This window comes from Apteryx rowi, unplaced genomic scaffold, assembly GCF_003343035.1.
Source record: "Apteryx rowi isolate R43461 unplaced genomic scaffold, aptRow1 scaffold_248, whole genome shotgun sequence".
In the NCBI taxonomy this organism is placed as follows: domain Eukaryota; kingdom Metazoa; phylum Chordata; class Aves; order Apterygiformes; family Apterygidae; genus Apteryx; species Apteryx rowi.
In genome coordinates this window covers 913,019-928,988 of record NW_020448841.1, presented here as the reverse complement: position 1 = coordinate 928,988, position 15,970 = coordinate 913,019, and the positions used below count along the sequence as shown (strand labels likewise).

Sequence of the window (15,970 nt, the reverse complement as noted above, 5' to 3'; positions counted from 1 at the left end):
GGCGCGGCGCAGGGCGGGAGGCGGCGGCTGGCGGGGCTGGGCGAGCTCTGCGCGCTGGCGACTGACGGGGCAGAGCGCACGACGCCGCCTACGCGCGAGCTGCAACCTCCTACCGTCGTCGCCGCCAGTACAGGAGGGGGGCCAAGACGTCTCTCCAACGGGGGGCGAGTGCAGGACCGCGTCAAGCGTCCAAAAGAAGGAAGATGCCTCGCGGCGACAGAGAAAGCGACTGGGTGAGCTGGGAGTGGCGGGAGGGGGAACGGGCCCGGCGGCCGGTAACCGCCGCCGCCATGATGATCGCCATGAAGGCGTGCTGGGTCGGAGCGGCCGCCGCCCGCCGCAGGGCGAGCGAGGCTGCCGGCCGGTGCGGGGTGGCGGCTGGGGCGATCCCCAGCTGCGTGGAAGGCGGGCAGGAAGCGTTTGAGCGGCTTTGAAGTTCGTTATTCCGTTGCTGAGGCGGGCCCGGGCCGTTTGGAGCGCGGCCATTTCCCGCGTTGCGGCGAGGCGGCCTAGTCTTTAGCGAGCGCCAGGGCGGGGGGAGGGGAGGGAGGAAAGCGGGAGTTAGAAAGCGGTTGGGGACCTTAGAAGCCTTTTATTAATGGGGAAATGGGTCTGAGTCAGCTTGGGGTGCTTCACTCCGGGTGAGGAGCCGCGGGTAAATGCGTGCCCGCTCTCCCGGGGAGCTGGGGGAAGGGGGGGGGAGAAGAGGGGGCGGGAAGAAAGGAGCAGCCCTAGCGCCATTTCCCTGGTGCGCGGGTCGGCAGCACTCACCCTTTGTCGCGGTGTGTGCGGGGCCGGTGAAGAGAGAAAAAGGGAGGGAAAGAAAGAAGGAAGGAGAAAATAAAAGTCTTAAGCGGATGGCTTGCCCAGTGGGTGTCTGTCCGTGGTGCGGGGTAAAGCGGAGCAGGCTGCGGCGAAGTCCGCCTCCCTTCGCTGGCTCCCAGGCCCCGGCGATGTCTCGGTGCTGGCGCCAAAATCTGGGCAGTTATCACTTCCTCCTACCCGGGCGGAGGGGGAAGGGGCCACCCCGCCGACAAAAGGGGGAGATGGCGGGGGCGCGCGCAGGCACTGCGCTCCGCTCCCGCGCGGGGCCTGCCAGTACCACAGGTGGCCGGGGAGGGGGGGAAGCGCGGGGGGGGGGGGAACGAGGCCTTTGCCTAATTATAACCTCCTTGCTTTGAGGTTGAGTCTTCGGGGCGGTTCGGCAATTTCCGGAAAGAAAAAAGGGGGAAAAAAAGCGACGCGGTGCCAACTCCGCTTGGGGCCGTTTCGGCTCCGCTCGGGCACGTATTAGAAGTCTCTTCTGTTGTCGGAAATTGCCGAACGCGCTGGGTAGTCGATGACTGCTGCGTCTTTTTCTCCGGAAATTGCCGAGTAGAGTCGGATCGCCATTCTTGTCTGTGTCGGCAAATTCCGGAAATAGCCGAAGCGAGTCGAATGGGCTTCCATTCCTATTTCGGCTTTTTCCGGCGGCTGTCGAAGTGGATAAGCTCGGCGACGACGGCTTCTTCGGCTCATTCCGGAGACAGCCATTACTACTGGAGTTGATGACTTTTTATTACGTGATTAAAACACATAGGGGCGTTATACGGAACTGCTGCCTCTTTGGAGATATTTAACCTCCAGATTCAAGCTTTTTGACTAAAACATCGGAAGCGAGTCTGGGCTGGAGAAGGAGGGCGCTAGCACTACGTGGAGCTGAATTTCAAATTACGTAACAGTTAAGGCAGCCATTACTGAGCAGTTGTGCGGTATTCTCAAGCAGGGATACATAAACGATGAAGAATATGGTATGTGAAAAGGGAAAATACAGATTCTGCTTTTAGGGAGGGTGGTGTGTTTGGTTACGCAGACGGAGTGCTTTTTCAGGATCTGGGGGGTAGGAGCGGAGCCGTCCTCAGTTAGTGTAGGTCTGGGTGCAGCTGCCGAGCCCCGTTAGATGCGGCGCGGGTAGCGGCGAGGTGCCTTTCCGTAGAGGAAGCGTTAGCAGAGAGGAAGGTTCTGGAAGTGGCGGTTGGGGCTGGTGCGCAGCCGAGAGAGGAGGCGGAAGCTGCGGTAGCCGTACATGCGGGTACGAATTCTTAAGTCTCTTGACATATCCTTTAGTCGAGCTGCCGTTAAGGTGGCGCTCCGAGAAAGGGAGGGGGGACACACGATTATGGAGGTCAGTTAATGCGCGATCCGGGATTCTCCTTTRCCTTGTGAGACGCTGGCCGGCCGGGGTGGCGCTGCTGATAATGGCGGTAACCAGGGGGAGGGGTAAAATGGCGGCGCCGAGACTCGCTCGTGCGTGAGGCTTTCGGGATCAGATCTAGGACGGGAAAGGGGGTAAGGTGGGAGGGCAGTAGGGGCTGAGAGGCAGGCTGCCGTGGTTGTCTGATCTTTATGGGAACAGAAAGCATCGCTTGCAAGCTCTTCCTGGTAACGCGTGTGTAGGTGGACGCTGGAAGCGGTTTGCAGCGGCTGATTTCTGTTTATCCCGAAGGCCCGCGTGTTATTTAACTTTTTTTCATCTGGGGTCGGTTCTTTGCGAAGTTCTTCCCGCCGCATCGCTTTCCCTGGAGGCGACGATTGCTTCTGGGCGCCATTTTCCTCATCTAGCTGCGGGGGCCCCTGTTTTCCTGATATCCGCCACATGGCGGAGCCGGCATGGCAACCGTTTTGCTCCTGATAATAGGAGACTGCGGGGAAAGGGGAAGAACGTAGACCAATAGATCGGAAAGCCATGCAGGATGCGTTAGGGGCTAACGGGGCGCGACTGCATAGCGAGTGGTTGGGGGTGTAGGGAGAAGAATAGTGTCTAGTTTGGGGCCAGTAAACCTTATGAAGTGTAATCACTTGGCAGTTTCCATTTTGGCGGGCAACGGCAGCTCAGAAATCCCACTCACCTGTCTTGCTTAACCATTTTTGTTACTCGGATTCTTAACTCTGCGGAAGTCTGCAGTCAGCTTGGATTATTTGTGCACATACTATTACGACATGAAACATTTTTCCTTGGTCTGATGATAAATTTTCCAGTGTAGGCTTCATGTTTTCCAGTCCTTTGTGAGGTGTTGCTTTTAGCCTGTGAAGGAAGGCTTAAAATAAGTCCTAAGGAAGATTTATATATTTCACAAAGATTTTTTTGCACAGTTTGTTACTGCAGTGGAATGTATTCTGGAAACCTTTAAAGAGTTTTTTTTTTTCTCTCTCTCTTTTATATGGGCTTTCTACTAAATGAGGGTTTTCATCAAGATTCTGAGAGGAACTGGAGTGATAATAGTTTATATCATATGTTTTACAGCTTCAATGTAAAGTCTGTTAAAGATTATCAGAGCTCTCTGGATCTTGGTGGTAGGTTAATTCTAGACAGGAATTTGAGCCTCTTAAAACTGAAATAACATTTAATGCAAGTAGACTACGTTCAAAGGCTCTGCCTGTATTAGTGGAACAACATGTTTATGATGTTTTCACACAGTGGTTTTGATTCAAGAAGTGATGGCTTTGTTTTTTTTTATTGCCATGTCCTGACATGTATGTGGTGTCTAGATGTTGCTTTGGGTAGGGCATATACTGTATGACACTAATACACAGGAGATGAGAGATGTGAGAATTCTTAAGAGCTCAAGAGTATTTTATTTTTCTGTTTCATGTTTTTTTAGTAATGTATGATGCATGTTTGTCCTTTAATAATCAAATCTAGTTTTTACGACTCATAAAATTTTTTGCTTGAGTTTACTTATTCAAATAGTAATAGAAATTTAAATTAAACATAAAACTTATGAGAAAGATCAGTATGCCTACCAAATTTCCCCATGATTCTTGTATTTCCAACCTAGTTACATTATTAGACATGTGGTTATTGATTATACAGGGAAAAGTGTGGTCCTGTGAAACTGTAGCAAGTAGTCTCTAATTTTCTAGCAACAGAGCTGRAGTAATGTGAAGATGGAGGGTTTTTTGCCAGTATCGTTACTTAAAATGATTTCTCAGCTAGCTTGCTTTCATTCTAAGTGATAGTATGACTTACCACATGTGACTTAGTAATCCAAGTCACATATGCACCACCCCTTATTCTATTTAAGAGATCATATGAAAGAAAACATAACATGGGTTTACCCCTTTTAAACTATTTTGTGTGAAGTTTTGCCAATCTGCACAATGAGAAGGTAGCTTCCTTTGTTTGTGCTTCTTAGAAAAAATGCTTGGAATCTGCTGTTGGATCTAGCATTCTAAGTGACACTGAAATTGATTGTAAATACAGTATTTTTTTTGAAAAAAAAGTTTTTATAATTGTTGACTTGTTTGTCAGACAGACTGCAGTATATTAAGCTGGTGATAGGGTGATGCAGTTTTTATCAAAACTGATTCAGTATTGCTTCTAATAATTGTCTTCCTTGTTAAATGGTTCTAGATGATGTCCACTGTGGACAACCTCAGAAAGCATATATTGGCCTGTATGATGATTGGCTTAACACTTTTCAAAGCATCTATGCACTGGACTTTTGTTTTCCAAATCTCATTATTTTTCACTGATTTTCTAATTTCCTTTTTGCACTTATCATATTGCACAGTGCATAATCAGTTATGTTGTGTTTGTTAAGTTATAGCTAGTGGTGCAGTATTTGGGGTGTAAAAAAATACAAGCAGGTGTTTCTGATTTTAAAATGACTTATCATTATAATGCTGAAGTAATCACTGTATTTGAGCTCTATTTGGCAGCAGACCTAACAGGACAGTTGTCTCTTTTGAGCAAGATTCTGAAGTCTTTTAAATTTTGTGAAATGGGACCCCTATTTTTGTGCCTTTTTTTAACCATTGCTGTTTGACATAGAAAATTGTAAAGTGCCTAATTTAGTGACACTATCCCATATAGAGAATGACCTTTTTGATGCCTTACTATATTTTCAGTTAGTATTTTTTTTTTTCAACTGATGGAGGTTGGAAGGTTATTTCTTTCTGCTTTGGTATATACTATCTGCAAAATAATAGATGTAAAGTCTACTTTATTCCAGTTCCAATGATGCACGGTCCCAGACCTAAATTAATTTTACAAATGCTCTAGCTTTGCACAGTTTAATGAATTAATGAGGGGAAAGTGAATCAATGACCTGTTTTAAAAGGTTTAAAGCTATCTCTTTGTTTTTTAATGTCTTGAGTAAATAGCATGATTGTATTCATGTACAGCAACTTGAGCCAGAATGGTTTTTAAAAATATATGCTATCTGGAATAGAATTGGACAGTATGAATGGGTTCGCATTATCTGTAATGAGAACATTTTGTTAGTCTGCAGCATTGTTTTTCCTGACACAGCCTTAAAAAGCTTCTGATAAAGACCTTTGGGAGGACTCCTCTCCTGGGAGTATTGAAATGTAGTTGTTCCTTACTATTTGGAGGGAGAGATGGGAAAAGCACATTGTTAAAATCTGCATCATAGAATTGCAAAAGTTGCTTAATTTCTTGAATAGAAGTCAAACATTGTAGAAGAGCCTAATCTCATTTTGAAAAATATTTGCAACTGAAATTTTTTGACTCTTAAGAAAATTTTATTTAGTGTCTAATTGTGCAGTGGGGGAAATACTGTAAATTGTATTAATGTAAACTTCTTTTCTGTGATAGAGGGAAAAGGAGCAGTTCCGCAAACTGTTCATTGGTGGCTTAAGCTTTGAAACAACAGAAGAAAGCTTGAGAAACTACTATGAACAATGGGGAAAGCTTACAGACTGTGTGGTAAGTTGGGCATACTGATTCATAATGATGATGTAAAATATTTAGAAACGATAAAAGTAGGTTTTTGTCTCCTGAACAGTTTTATGAAAGCATGGAATGTTAAGTTTTCTTCAGTTTATAGTTAGTTGGTTTTTTTACATTACCCAGTTCATCAAGGCTACAGGCAGACTTTCCCTTCCAAACTCTGCTGATGCTGTAGAAAATATTCACAATCTGTTTCCTGTAAAATCTCCTAGATTATATTTAACCGCCTATTTCAGCAGTTTAAAATTAACTTTGATGTCCTTGCCTTGAAGTGCATGAGGGAGTGCTTACACAAACCACTATTTCATCTGCTGTATGTGATAGGTAATCGTTGGTCAAAAGGTGATATTTTGGTAAGCAGCCTCACTGAAGCTGGAAGAGGATGTTTTTCTACAACCTGTGTTGCCTGGCATCTCTATTATCTCTCTTGCAAAAGTTCTTCAGTGAATTTGTTTGGGGAGCGGTAAATACATATTTCATAACCCATATTTAAAGGCAGTGATCTTTAGAGAGGTTGAAATAATATATATTTAGTTTTGAGAAAACAAACATAAATACAAATTTACATCACTTCCATGGACTATTCGTTACTAGCATTTCTGAGTTACTGGTAGTGTCATGGAGGACAGACGTTCGAATTGCTGTGGTGCCAAGCAATGCTTTTTCATATATGGTAAAATTACTTCATATATAGTCATGTTTTGAAATCAAGGAAAATGTAAATGAAAATTTACATATTTTCTTCAAGTATTGTTAGTATTAAGCTTAAAGTGATACACGTAGAAGTGGTTTAAACACATTTATTGTTTCTAGGTAATGAGGGATCCTGCAAGCAAAAGATCAAGGGGGTTTGGTTTTGTAACATTCTCCTCCATGGCTGAAGTTGATGCAGCTATGGCTGCAAGGCCTCACACGATTGATGGAAGGGTGGTTGAGCCTAAGCGAGCTGTGGCTAGAGAGGTAGGTAAAGCTTTGAAACAGCTGTGAGGAAACTTTCATGCTTTGAAAAAGGAATCTCTGTTTTGGTCAGACATTTTTACTTTGTTCTTTTTTGAAATTTTCTGGGTTTAAATTCTCTTGTTAAGACTGTAGTTGGGACACTATTTCCCACGCTTCTAGTCTGTTATTTGACACTTACATAARCCTCTGTTTGTTTATTACAGTCAGTTCTTAGTTATTCTGGTTGTGAATCATTTCTGTGAGGGCTGCAACTGGGGTCTGGAAGTATTGTTAGCTAAAACATGTTGAGTGCCTGTAATTATGCTAATTCTAAACCAGCTCTGCTATAGAAGTAGAATTGTTACTGTTACTAGACCTCAAATAAATAAGCTCCTGCTAGTCCCTCCTGATTCTTTTCAAGATCTTTTGGATATTTCTAACATGTACATGACTAAAGGAACTGAAAATAGAGAATGTAGTATGGAACCTCTTCTTTTTTCCAGTGGTGATATACAAAGTCAGCCTGGGACTATTCAGGTATTGGCTCCAGGCATGTTTGATTTTAAACTCCAGAATACAAATTATGTGGGTGCACAGGAAAGCAGTTCATCCTGTCCAGTAAACTTTCCAGCTAGGTTAYTGTGGGACAGATATTCCAGGAGCAAGTGCAGATTCTAGCTGATTTCAACTTACCACGTTGTTGGAGCTCTGGGACAGTTTACTGGTTCAAACATAAGGTTGGACCCAGGTTTTTAATGCGTTTTCAGCATTCAGTTCACTGCATTCCAGTTGAACTGGAATGTAATGAGCTCTCCCATAAGATAGGGAAAATGGCAATAGTAACCCCTCTGGATGACCCCTGTTATCCAGAACATCCCAGCTTTCTTCACATTCCCTAAAGAATGGAAAATTGATTTGTATTTGAAAAAATATAAAGCAGCATATGTATGTGCTGTTTTTACTTACAGAGCTATTACAAAACTTTAGGGATAAGTGATTCTTGCCTAGTGCAGCAGTTTGGATAGCATACTCAAAACAAGCTTTTAAAAAAAACAGGAATGTGAGTAGTTGAGTATTCATATTTTGAATAGAAATTAAAATGTGTTGCTGTGGATTCACTGTAGTTGAAGTTTTGCTGTTGATTTAAGTGGAATGGGGGCTTCACTGCTGTTGGGGAAATGAACAGAGGAAGGTGACATGTTTATGTATAATAAAGATCATGCAGTTAAGATACTAAATAGTTGAAGTTCTTTCAAACAGTTGGTGCTACATTTTTGTCTAAATCTGTTGAAGGAGCTTTTGTTTACTTTTAAGCATTTCATAACATTTTAAGTACTTTTTTTTCAGTGTATTTAAAACTACATGAAGAGGAGGAGGAACAGCATTCCTCCTTCCTGCCCTGCCCTCTCCCCACACTGAAGAGATGTTTCAGGGACATGCATCATAAGCCAGTTACCTCAGTGTGTCAAAATCTTTTTGATTATCAGTATTATATCCCTGAAATATTGGGAAAATGCTGATTTATGAAATTGTTTATCTTTGTGGTTATTTGGAGAATTTTTTTTGACAGGAATCTGGAAAACCTGGTGCTCATGTTACTGTGAAAAAATTATTTGTTGGTGGTATTAAAGAGGATACTGAAGAGCACCACCTTCGTGACTACTTTGAGGAATATGGGAAAATTGACACTATCGAAATTATTACTGACAGACAGTCTGGTAAAAAGAGAGGGTTTGGCTTTGTTACATTTGATGACCATGATCCTGTGGATAAAATCGTATGTAAGTAAGCTTCATTTCACTCTTTTATCTGATAGTATTAATGTTTGTAGTCATGGTAATTATGTAAAGCTAAATTCAAACTACTTATGTAATAGGAGTACTCTTGTGCACGAGTATTTGCAATATCACAGTCTTGGCAAATTGTGCGGGAACCTGCAGTGGTATTATTTTAAATGAGCACTGGTTTTGCTTAAGTCCTCTTCTTTTTTCATTATTATTATTAAGTAATATTAAATATGTGTGGATTAATTTGGAAATTACTGTATTTTTGGAAGCTTGGTATTCTTGTTTAAGTACTTACCTGGGAACAAATGCTCATACTTTATTCTCTGTGGTTACAGTGCAGAAGTATCACACCATCAATGGCCATAATGCAGAAGTAAGGAAAGCTCTCTCTAGACAGGAAATGCAAGAAGTTCAGAATTCTCGGAGTGGGAGAGGAGGTATGTACAAGTATTGGTTATTGGTTAATGCTTTGTGATTTCTTTTTGTGTTCAGTTTCCATCAACTCACTGCTTAAAATTTTAAACTGTTGTAGGGAACTTTGGTTTTGGTGATGCGCGTGGAGGTGGTGGCAACTTCGGTCCCGGACCTGGCAGCAATTTCAGAGGGGGAGCCGGTAAGACAGGCATGTTTGTAGCATTTTTTTCTTATTTATACCATTCTTTTGATTTTGGGTAACTTTATAAGCTACTGCTGTTTAATTTAAATACAGCTGTGGCAGTTGGAGGATTTTTTTAAGAAAAAATAACTAGCAAACCTCTTATGTAGTGTACAGATTCACGACGTGGATATCTAGTAAACTGAAGTGATTTTATTTTTTCTTTTTAAGGGTTTTATTAAAAGCCAATAAAATAATTAAACTTAAGATTTTTGCTAAGGAATTCAGAGATTTCTCTTTTGTACTTACATGTAGTACTCATGTGACCTTTAAAATGGGAGGGATTGTTGATTGCTTACATTACACGTAAGCTAACAACCAAAATTCTGAATGTCAGTTCAGACTTCCTGTGTCCAAAATTAAAACTCGGTACTTCATGAATGCAAGGAAGTAAAAGATCTAGAGTAATGATTATATGGGTTATTTCACAAATACTGTCTTTCTAAAGTGTATGTGTACTTAATCAGTAATCTCTCGATTTTAATTAAGGTGGCAGGGGTTGGAGAAAAATCCTTCAGTTAGTTTGCTGCTGGTGAATTGAAATTGTTTTTTTCTTCCAACAGATGGATATGGAAGCGGCCGTGGATTCGGTGATGGGTATAATGGATATGGTGGAGGACCTGGAGGTTAGTTTACTTCTGTGTTGTTGTTGTTGTGGTGGTTTTTTGGTTTTTGTTTTTTTTTTTTTCCCCCTCATTCAGAAAGGCTTTTACATTCACTTACCACTTACATAAAGTACATTTAAGTGATAAAGCCTTTTTGTTGGATATAGGAAAAGCATGTAGCTGTTGACTCATGGTATAACCTCATGGAAAATTATATAGTTGTATCTTGGATGGCCCCACCCTTTTCTCTAGAAAAGAATTTCTTACATTTCCTGAAAATTTTAGATTTTAATTTAAGTCTTCACTGATGCATTTAGGCAGTCTGACTAGTGGGTTTTGGTAACAGTTCATTTAGTATGGAGGTTGGGTATGTGCCTTTAAAAAACACTGTAGAAATTTCTTTACGAAACTCCTGCTCTTTTCCTCTGTATACTTCTAAACGGAAGTTTTCCTCTGATTCTGTAGAATTTGGTTGCTTTCTACCTTGAAAAGTTTATTTTAAAGGATTGTTTTGAAACAGGTGGCAACTTTGGAGGTAGTCCTGGTTATGGAGGAGGAAGAGGAGGATATGGTGGAGGAGGACCTGGATATGGCAACCAGGGTGGGGGCTATGGAGGTGGTTATGACAACTATGGAGGAGGTAACCTACTGGCTTGAAATGTTCAAGTATTTCAGTTGTTAATCAATGCAAGTCATTTGAGAATTGTTTTATTTTTGTGGGGGAGTGGGGATTGTCTGAGCAGTGCTCTTACTTTCCATACAGTATGGGAAAGCAGCTCATTTCTTACGCTGCCGGAATACCTACACATTTTGTCTTTACTTAACATTTCCAATAGTGAGATAAATCTGTGAGTGCTGTATGTGTTTTAGCTCATCTGGGCATTTCTCCTTTATCTATTGATAATGCAGGCAATTATGGAAGTGGAAACTACAATGATTTTGGAAACTACAACCAACAGCCCTCAAATTACGGTCCAATGAAGAGTGGAAATTTTGGTGGCAGCAGGAACATGGGGGGACCATATGGTGGAGGTATTGTATATGTCCTTCTGTTTTGGAACCAAACGGAGCGGGTGAACTTCTGTCCTTCAGGGGAGGTTGGGAGGGAAGGCTGGTAGGTAGAATTTAATGAGACAGCCTCTCCTACAGCAGATAGACTGATAGTGCCCTTGCTCTTTGTGTAATATGTGAGCTGGCTACAAATTTTCATTGTACTTTAGAATGTAAAGCTTGTCTTGGGGTACTTCAGCATCTTTTTTTTTTTTTTTTTTTAAGTGAGTCAAATGACAAAATACTAACCTTTTCCCGAAACATTATGAAATAACTTGCAGATATTGGTCTGTAAAGATTTTAGCAAAGTTTCRTGTTCTCTGCTGTTGGTTCACATTGTTTATAGAGATTGAGGTGGAGGAGGGAAATCTAGTTAACGTCCACTAAACTTAGTGGGTTTTTTTCCCCCTTTCCCTCTTGTTTAGTTTCATTCTTTTGTGTTGCTTTCTCTGTTTGGTTGTCCAGATGTTATTTAATATGGTGTGTAAAGCTTGTGAATGGGAAACTGAAACCAGAAATCATTTCTTCCGAGGTGTAGCTTCAGATGAATTCACTCCTGCACAATCAGGCTCAAGACATTACAGGAGTTTTTGGCTTGATACATCAAATGATTTGTGGCACTGTTTAAACTTGTGAGATTTCAGCATGTAGTTATTGTGGCAATTCTTGGAAGTTATAATGAAGAAGACAGCGAAATGTTAAAATCTGAGTAGTATATGTTATTTCTGGAAGTAGTAATTGGATGTTATTTTTCACAAAGCAATCAAAAGCATTCCTGGATTTAAAAAACGTACTGATGTAACTACTCATTTTCTTGCTATTCTGCAATTGCAGGAAACTATGGTCCGGGGGGCAGTGGAGGAAGTGGTGGTTATGGAGGGAGGAGCCGTTATTGAGCTTCTGCAAGCCTGCCATGGGTAAGTATGCTTATAAGTCCTAAAATTGCAGTGATTCTTGAGAGTAGCTGCAGGAGTTAAAAACTTTTTAGGATCATATTATCTTTCCTTTAAAAAATGGTTAGATGAATAATTTCATAACCTATTTTTTTACTCTTTACTTCTGTTGAAACAGGCTTCACTGTATAAATAGGAGAGGATGAGAGCCCAGAGGTAACAGAACAGCTTCAGGTTATCGAAATAACAATGTTAAGGAAACACTTATCTCAGTCATGCATAAATATGCAGTGATATGGCAGAAGACACCAGAGCAGATGCAGAGAGCCATTTTGTGAATGGATTTGGATTATTTAATAACATTACCTTACTGTGGAGGAAGGATTGTAAAAATGCCTTTGAGACAGTTTCTTAGCTTTTTAATTGTTGTTTCTTTCTAGTGGTCTTTGTAAGTGTAGAAGCATTCCTTTGATAATGTTAAATTTGTAAGTTTCAGGTGACATGTGAAACCTTTTTTAAGATTTTTCTCAAAGTTTTGAAAAGCTATTAGCCAGGATCATGGTGTAATAAGACATAACGTTTTCCTTTTAAAAATTTAAGTGCGTGTGTAGAGTTAAGAAGCTGTTGTACATTTATGATTTAATAAAATAATTCTAAAGGAAATATTGTGTAATTATAGATTTTTTTTTTAATACTGTAAAATAAGGCAAGGAGTGGGTAGTATAAGGTCCCACAAATAATATAAAGCTATTGTTGTACATGTAAAATTAAATGCTGGTCAGAAAAAAGTATGTTGTCTGTAAATGATCAGGTTTAAAATATCTAGATAACTTAAGGGATATCTCTGCAAGGAGAAACACCTTTTTAGATCTTTTAGATGCTGCTTCTTCAATGGCAAGGAAAGGAAATATCCCCAGCGAGGTACTCTTCCAGGGACACAGGTCTAGTACAAGAGAACTCTTGAAAACGTCACTAAGTTCAGCCAGTCTTAAAAAGCTGCGCTGTATTTCTGCAAAGCTTTAACTACAGTAGTTTTATAAGGATGCCAACGAAGGCTGAGGGGTGTAGAGCAAAATAGTTCTAAGCTTCAGTTAAACTTCTTTAGGTAAGATCTTATTTACTTTTCCTTTCTTAATGTTCCAAAACCAAGAAACTAATACTATACTATATGATAGTATTCTTTCAGTATAGTGATTATTGTATGTAGTTTAACATAGCAATGAATTGAGTTAACCATTACCAGCTGAAGAGAACTTTGTGAATCCTGTTTTCTTGTATTATTAAATTTTTTACAAACAAATTCTTATTAATTTCAGCTACTTAACATATTTTTTTCCTACTGGAATCTAGCTATGATATGAACCCTGGACAAGCATAGACTGCTGCCACTGTACACTGCTACAGTTGAACAAATGAGACCTGCAAGTGTCCATTAGTAAAGCTTTGCAAGGGTTCCATCCCTGGTGTTGGTAGTTAAAATGGTAGGTCACAAGTTAATTAAATCATACAACTTTATTTTTGCATCCTGCAACATTTTATTTTTTCTTGGGAGTCTGTGCATTATGGTGGTTGCAAGGTAATGCAATGAAGGTAGTTCTGTGCTGTTGAAAATGAACAATGTTGTTTTGTGTCTTGTCTACAGTAATCTATTTTATATAACACATTTCATCCTGAAGGTTCCCAAGTAACTTTAGACCTTTTTTCATATAAGGAAAAAATTGCACCACTGAATACATCTGCCTCKGTGAAGGAATGTGTCGGCTATTCTTTAACAACTGCATAAGCAGTTCTTTAGGAGGGAAAGTGAAAACTTCAAATGAAACTGCAGGTGGTATTTTTATAAGTGTATAATGTAATTACCTAAATTGGAATTCGGCTAGAATGATGAGGTTTCCACCATTTTTTATAGTTCTTGCAGCTAATAAACCTTAGTGCCAAATTTAGTCAGCCTTACTCTCATTGCATTGAATGTGTATTCCTCAAATTAATGAAAATTCACCAATGAATGAGTTACTCAGAGTAAGGATGGCATAATACACTAGATTTGTTTTTTATTAAAAATCAACAAAACTCGCCAAAACCCCAATTTCAAAGTTCTGTTGCCTTTGAAAGGCTACACGCTAAAGAACATGGACTCAACTAATGAAAGTCCTGTTCCATTTGTGTTAGACACACCAGTGAACTGCTTATACTTTTTTTTTTTTTTTAAATGGCTGAAGTTCCCCTATTGGTAATTTGGTTTAGACATATGTGATAAACATCTTCAGATACACTTTTTTTTTCTTTGGCAGGAAGGTGCCATGCTGCAGGTAACTAATGAAGAAGTGGTCAACCACAGAAACGCTTCAAGAAATAAGAAATTCTGTTTCATCAGAAAATAGTTGTTTTTGCTGGCTTCATTAAAAATCTAGAGGTTAAATGAATACTGATAAAACATCTCAATTAGTACAGCTCCCTGTAATGCTGGGTTTTTTTAAATGATAGTAATAATTGTCTTGTAAACCTTTCAAATAAAATTCGGATTGGTTAGGTGAAACAAATCACTAATGTTAAAATAGCAGACACTCTGTGAGTAGAAGGTATAACTACATATTTTTATAATTTTCATAGCTTTAAAATAAAGTATTTTTATACCAAAGTAGTTCTAGTGTAATGCTTAATAAAACTTAGTCTGTGTCTAACATTAAAATAATGTTGATGTGCAGCTTTTAGACACCTTCATGATATGAAACATTCCATTTTTGAGGTGGATTTAAAATCCAGTTAACTTGATAAGTGTATTCACAGAGCTTATATCTCTGATAAACATAGGCATCTGTTCTCTTTCAGGAGAAACAGTGCTACAAATTAAAATGCTGATTTTGCTGTTGGACACAAATGCTTTAAAACAGCTTTTGGCTGTGTTTTATATCATCATTTTAAAAATACCTCCTTTCCTGTTAATGAAACTAACCACTTCAAACAGTTCATCAAAATGTGTTAGGACAATAGCTTTATCCTTCTCACCAATAAAGAGCTTTTAGAACTAAGAGGGAAAGGTGGAATGCAATGTGAAGTTCCTGCTGTACCAGAACTATTAGTAATAGCTGCGTCTTCTGAAAAAACGTGTAAGCTTGGGAAAGCTTCAGCTGGGAATGTATTTGGGAGAAAGGCGTATTCAGTCTTTGTGCTGTTTTAACCTGTCACCTACATACACAGTTTATTCTAAGCTTTGAACGTCTATGCTTAGCTTTGATAGAATAATAATGTCTTTAACCATCTTCATATAATCTAAAAACATTATGTAAGGGTATCATCTATGGTTTTCTTGTACGTTTCTAAGTTGATTTGCATGGGTAACAACTGGGCTGTAATGGAAGCAGAAAGTGAAGACATACAAAACCTGCTTTACTTCACTCTTTCCGACAGTTAATTTACCAGTTGCATAGGAACTTGCCTTCTTTCCTGGAATTCGGTTTAGTTAATGGAAGTTTTCCTTTACAGTTACCAAGTCCACATTCACATCACGTAATTCAAGTGAAATCACACTCAAAGGGGAAACACTCTTTTTCTGAGATTTTTACACACTCTTAAATAGTTTTGCAATAAGGTTCCAAATTTATTTGAATGAGGTATGTTATGATTTTCATAATGAGGGTGCTTTAACATCAGTCTACTGCGGATGGGGGGAGAGTTTATAAGGGACAGTGGCATGTAAAAACTAAATTACTGGATGTTCGAAGTTTTGAAAGCTTGGAGTATTTAAGTTTCCAGTTGTCTCAGTTGCACTTCTATGACTCTTCTTTCTTGGTATATTCTTAGAACCTAAGCAAGTGACAATCAGTGTTAAATTCAGTTGAAAGTCATTGTTTTGAGTCAAACTAATAGCGAAAACTAGCAATTTTGAATAAAAACCTACAGTGTGTGGTTGKTTATTGTTCCTCAGTCTTTAACCTGTACTCTTTTATTTCTAAAAAGTTGGTGTTATGTCACTCTGTAGATTTACCTTTACTTTGAAAACTGTAGCATTGCTGGTCAGTGTATTAGCTGTGATGCTTAAAAATGCCCCCACCGCACCCCTCACCAGCCAAGCAGCGACTGTTAAAGCTGGCATCTTACTACATTCAGAAGCATGAAGAGTAGTAATAAAGATGTATTATAGTTTATGTTAATTCACTAGGCAGTCCTTCAGTGTACTAGGAAAACAGGATCTGGTTGTCAGTATTAGGCCAGCTTGCACCAGCAAACACTTTATGCTGCAAATTTGGGGGAAGGAGGTGAATGACAGCATAACTTGTTGGTAAACAGTAGGGGAGAAAATCAAAGTA

The 15,970-nt window shown here is 39.8% G+C and overlaps 2 protein-coding genes across 18 annotated transcripts in view; one reads left to right on the top strand and one right to left on the bottom strand.

The window, feature by feature from the left end:
- The window catches only part of CBX3 (chromobox 3), a 12,424-nt gene extending 11,326 nt beyond the window's left edge, over nucleotides 1–1,098 (bottom strand). For 2 of the 5 annotated variants that reach the window (XM_026066776.1, XM_026066779.1), the window contains exon 1: nucleotides 772–1,098. The gene's annotated coding sequence lies outside the window, so the exon portion shown is untranslated. Of the gene's footprint in view, nucleotides 1–113; nucleotides 198–771 lie in introns of those variants that run through there. The other 3 variants (XM_026066782.1, XM_026066778.1, XM_026066783.1) reach the window with 3 other exon arrangements.
- On the top strand, nucleotides 18–15,583 carry HNRNPA2B1 (heterogeneous nuclear ribonucleoprotein A2/B1). Of its 13 annotated transcripts, none has more exons than XR_003253646.1 (14): nucleotides 18–233; nucleotides 5,600–5,710; nucleotides 6,548–6,694; nucleotides 8,244–8,454; nucleotides 8,796–8,897; nucleotides 8,993–9,082; nucleotides 9,679–9,741; nucleotides 10,241–10,360; nucleotides 10,630–10,752; nucleotides 11,605–11,687; nucleotides 11,842–11,879; nucleotides 12,532–12,768; nucleotides 13,014–13,144; nucleotides 13,955–15,583. XR_003253646.1 is itself a non-coding variant. In XM_026066775.1 (11 exons), the coding sequence occupies exons 1-10, from the start codon at nucleotides 204–206 to the stop codon at nucleotides 11,664–11,666; spliced, it is 1,050 nt and encodes a 349-aa protein (XP_025922560.1). In that variant the 5' UTR covers nucleotides 18–203; the 3' UTR covers nucleotides 11,667–11,687; nucleotides 13,955–15,583. The 13 variants fall into 13 exon arrangements, 2 of the variants coding, with proteins under 2 accessions (XP_025922560.1, XP_025922559.1); XR_003253644.1 differs by adding an exon at nucleotides 13,375–13,491 and having other exon boundaries at nucleotides 11,842–12,768; nucleotides 13,955–14,692; XR_003253648.1 differs by lacking the exon at nucleotides 11,842–11,879.
- Nucleotides 15,584–15,970: the final 387 nt, after the last annotated feature.

Coding starts and splice junctions, on each gene's coding strand:
- HNRNPA2B1 (XM_026066774.1), top strand. CDS start 204: ATGCCTCGCGGCGACAGAGAAAGCGACTGG. Junction 5,711..6,547: donor GAAAGCTTACAGACTGTGTG/GTAAGTTGGGCA, acceptor TATTGTTTCTAG/GTAATGAGGGATCCTGCAAG. Junction 10,361..10,629: donor TTATGACAACTATGGAGGAG/GTAACCTACTGG, acceptor TTGATAATGCAG/GCAATTATGGAAGTGGAAAC.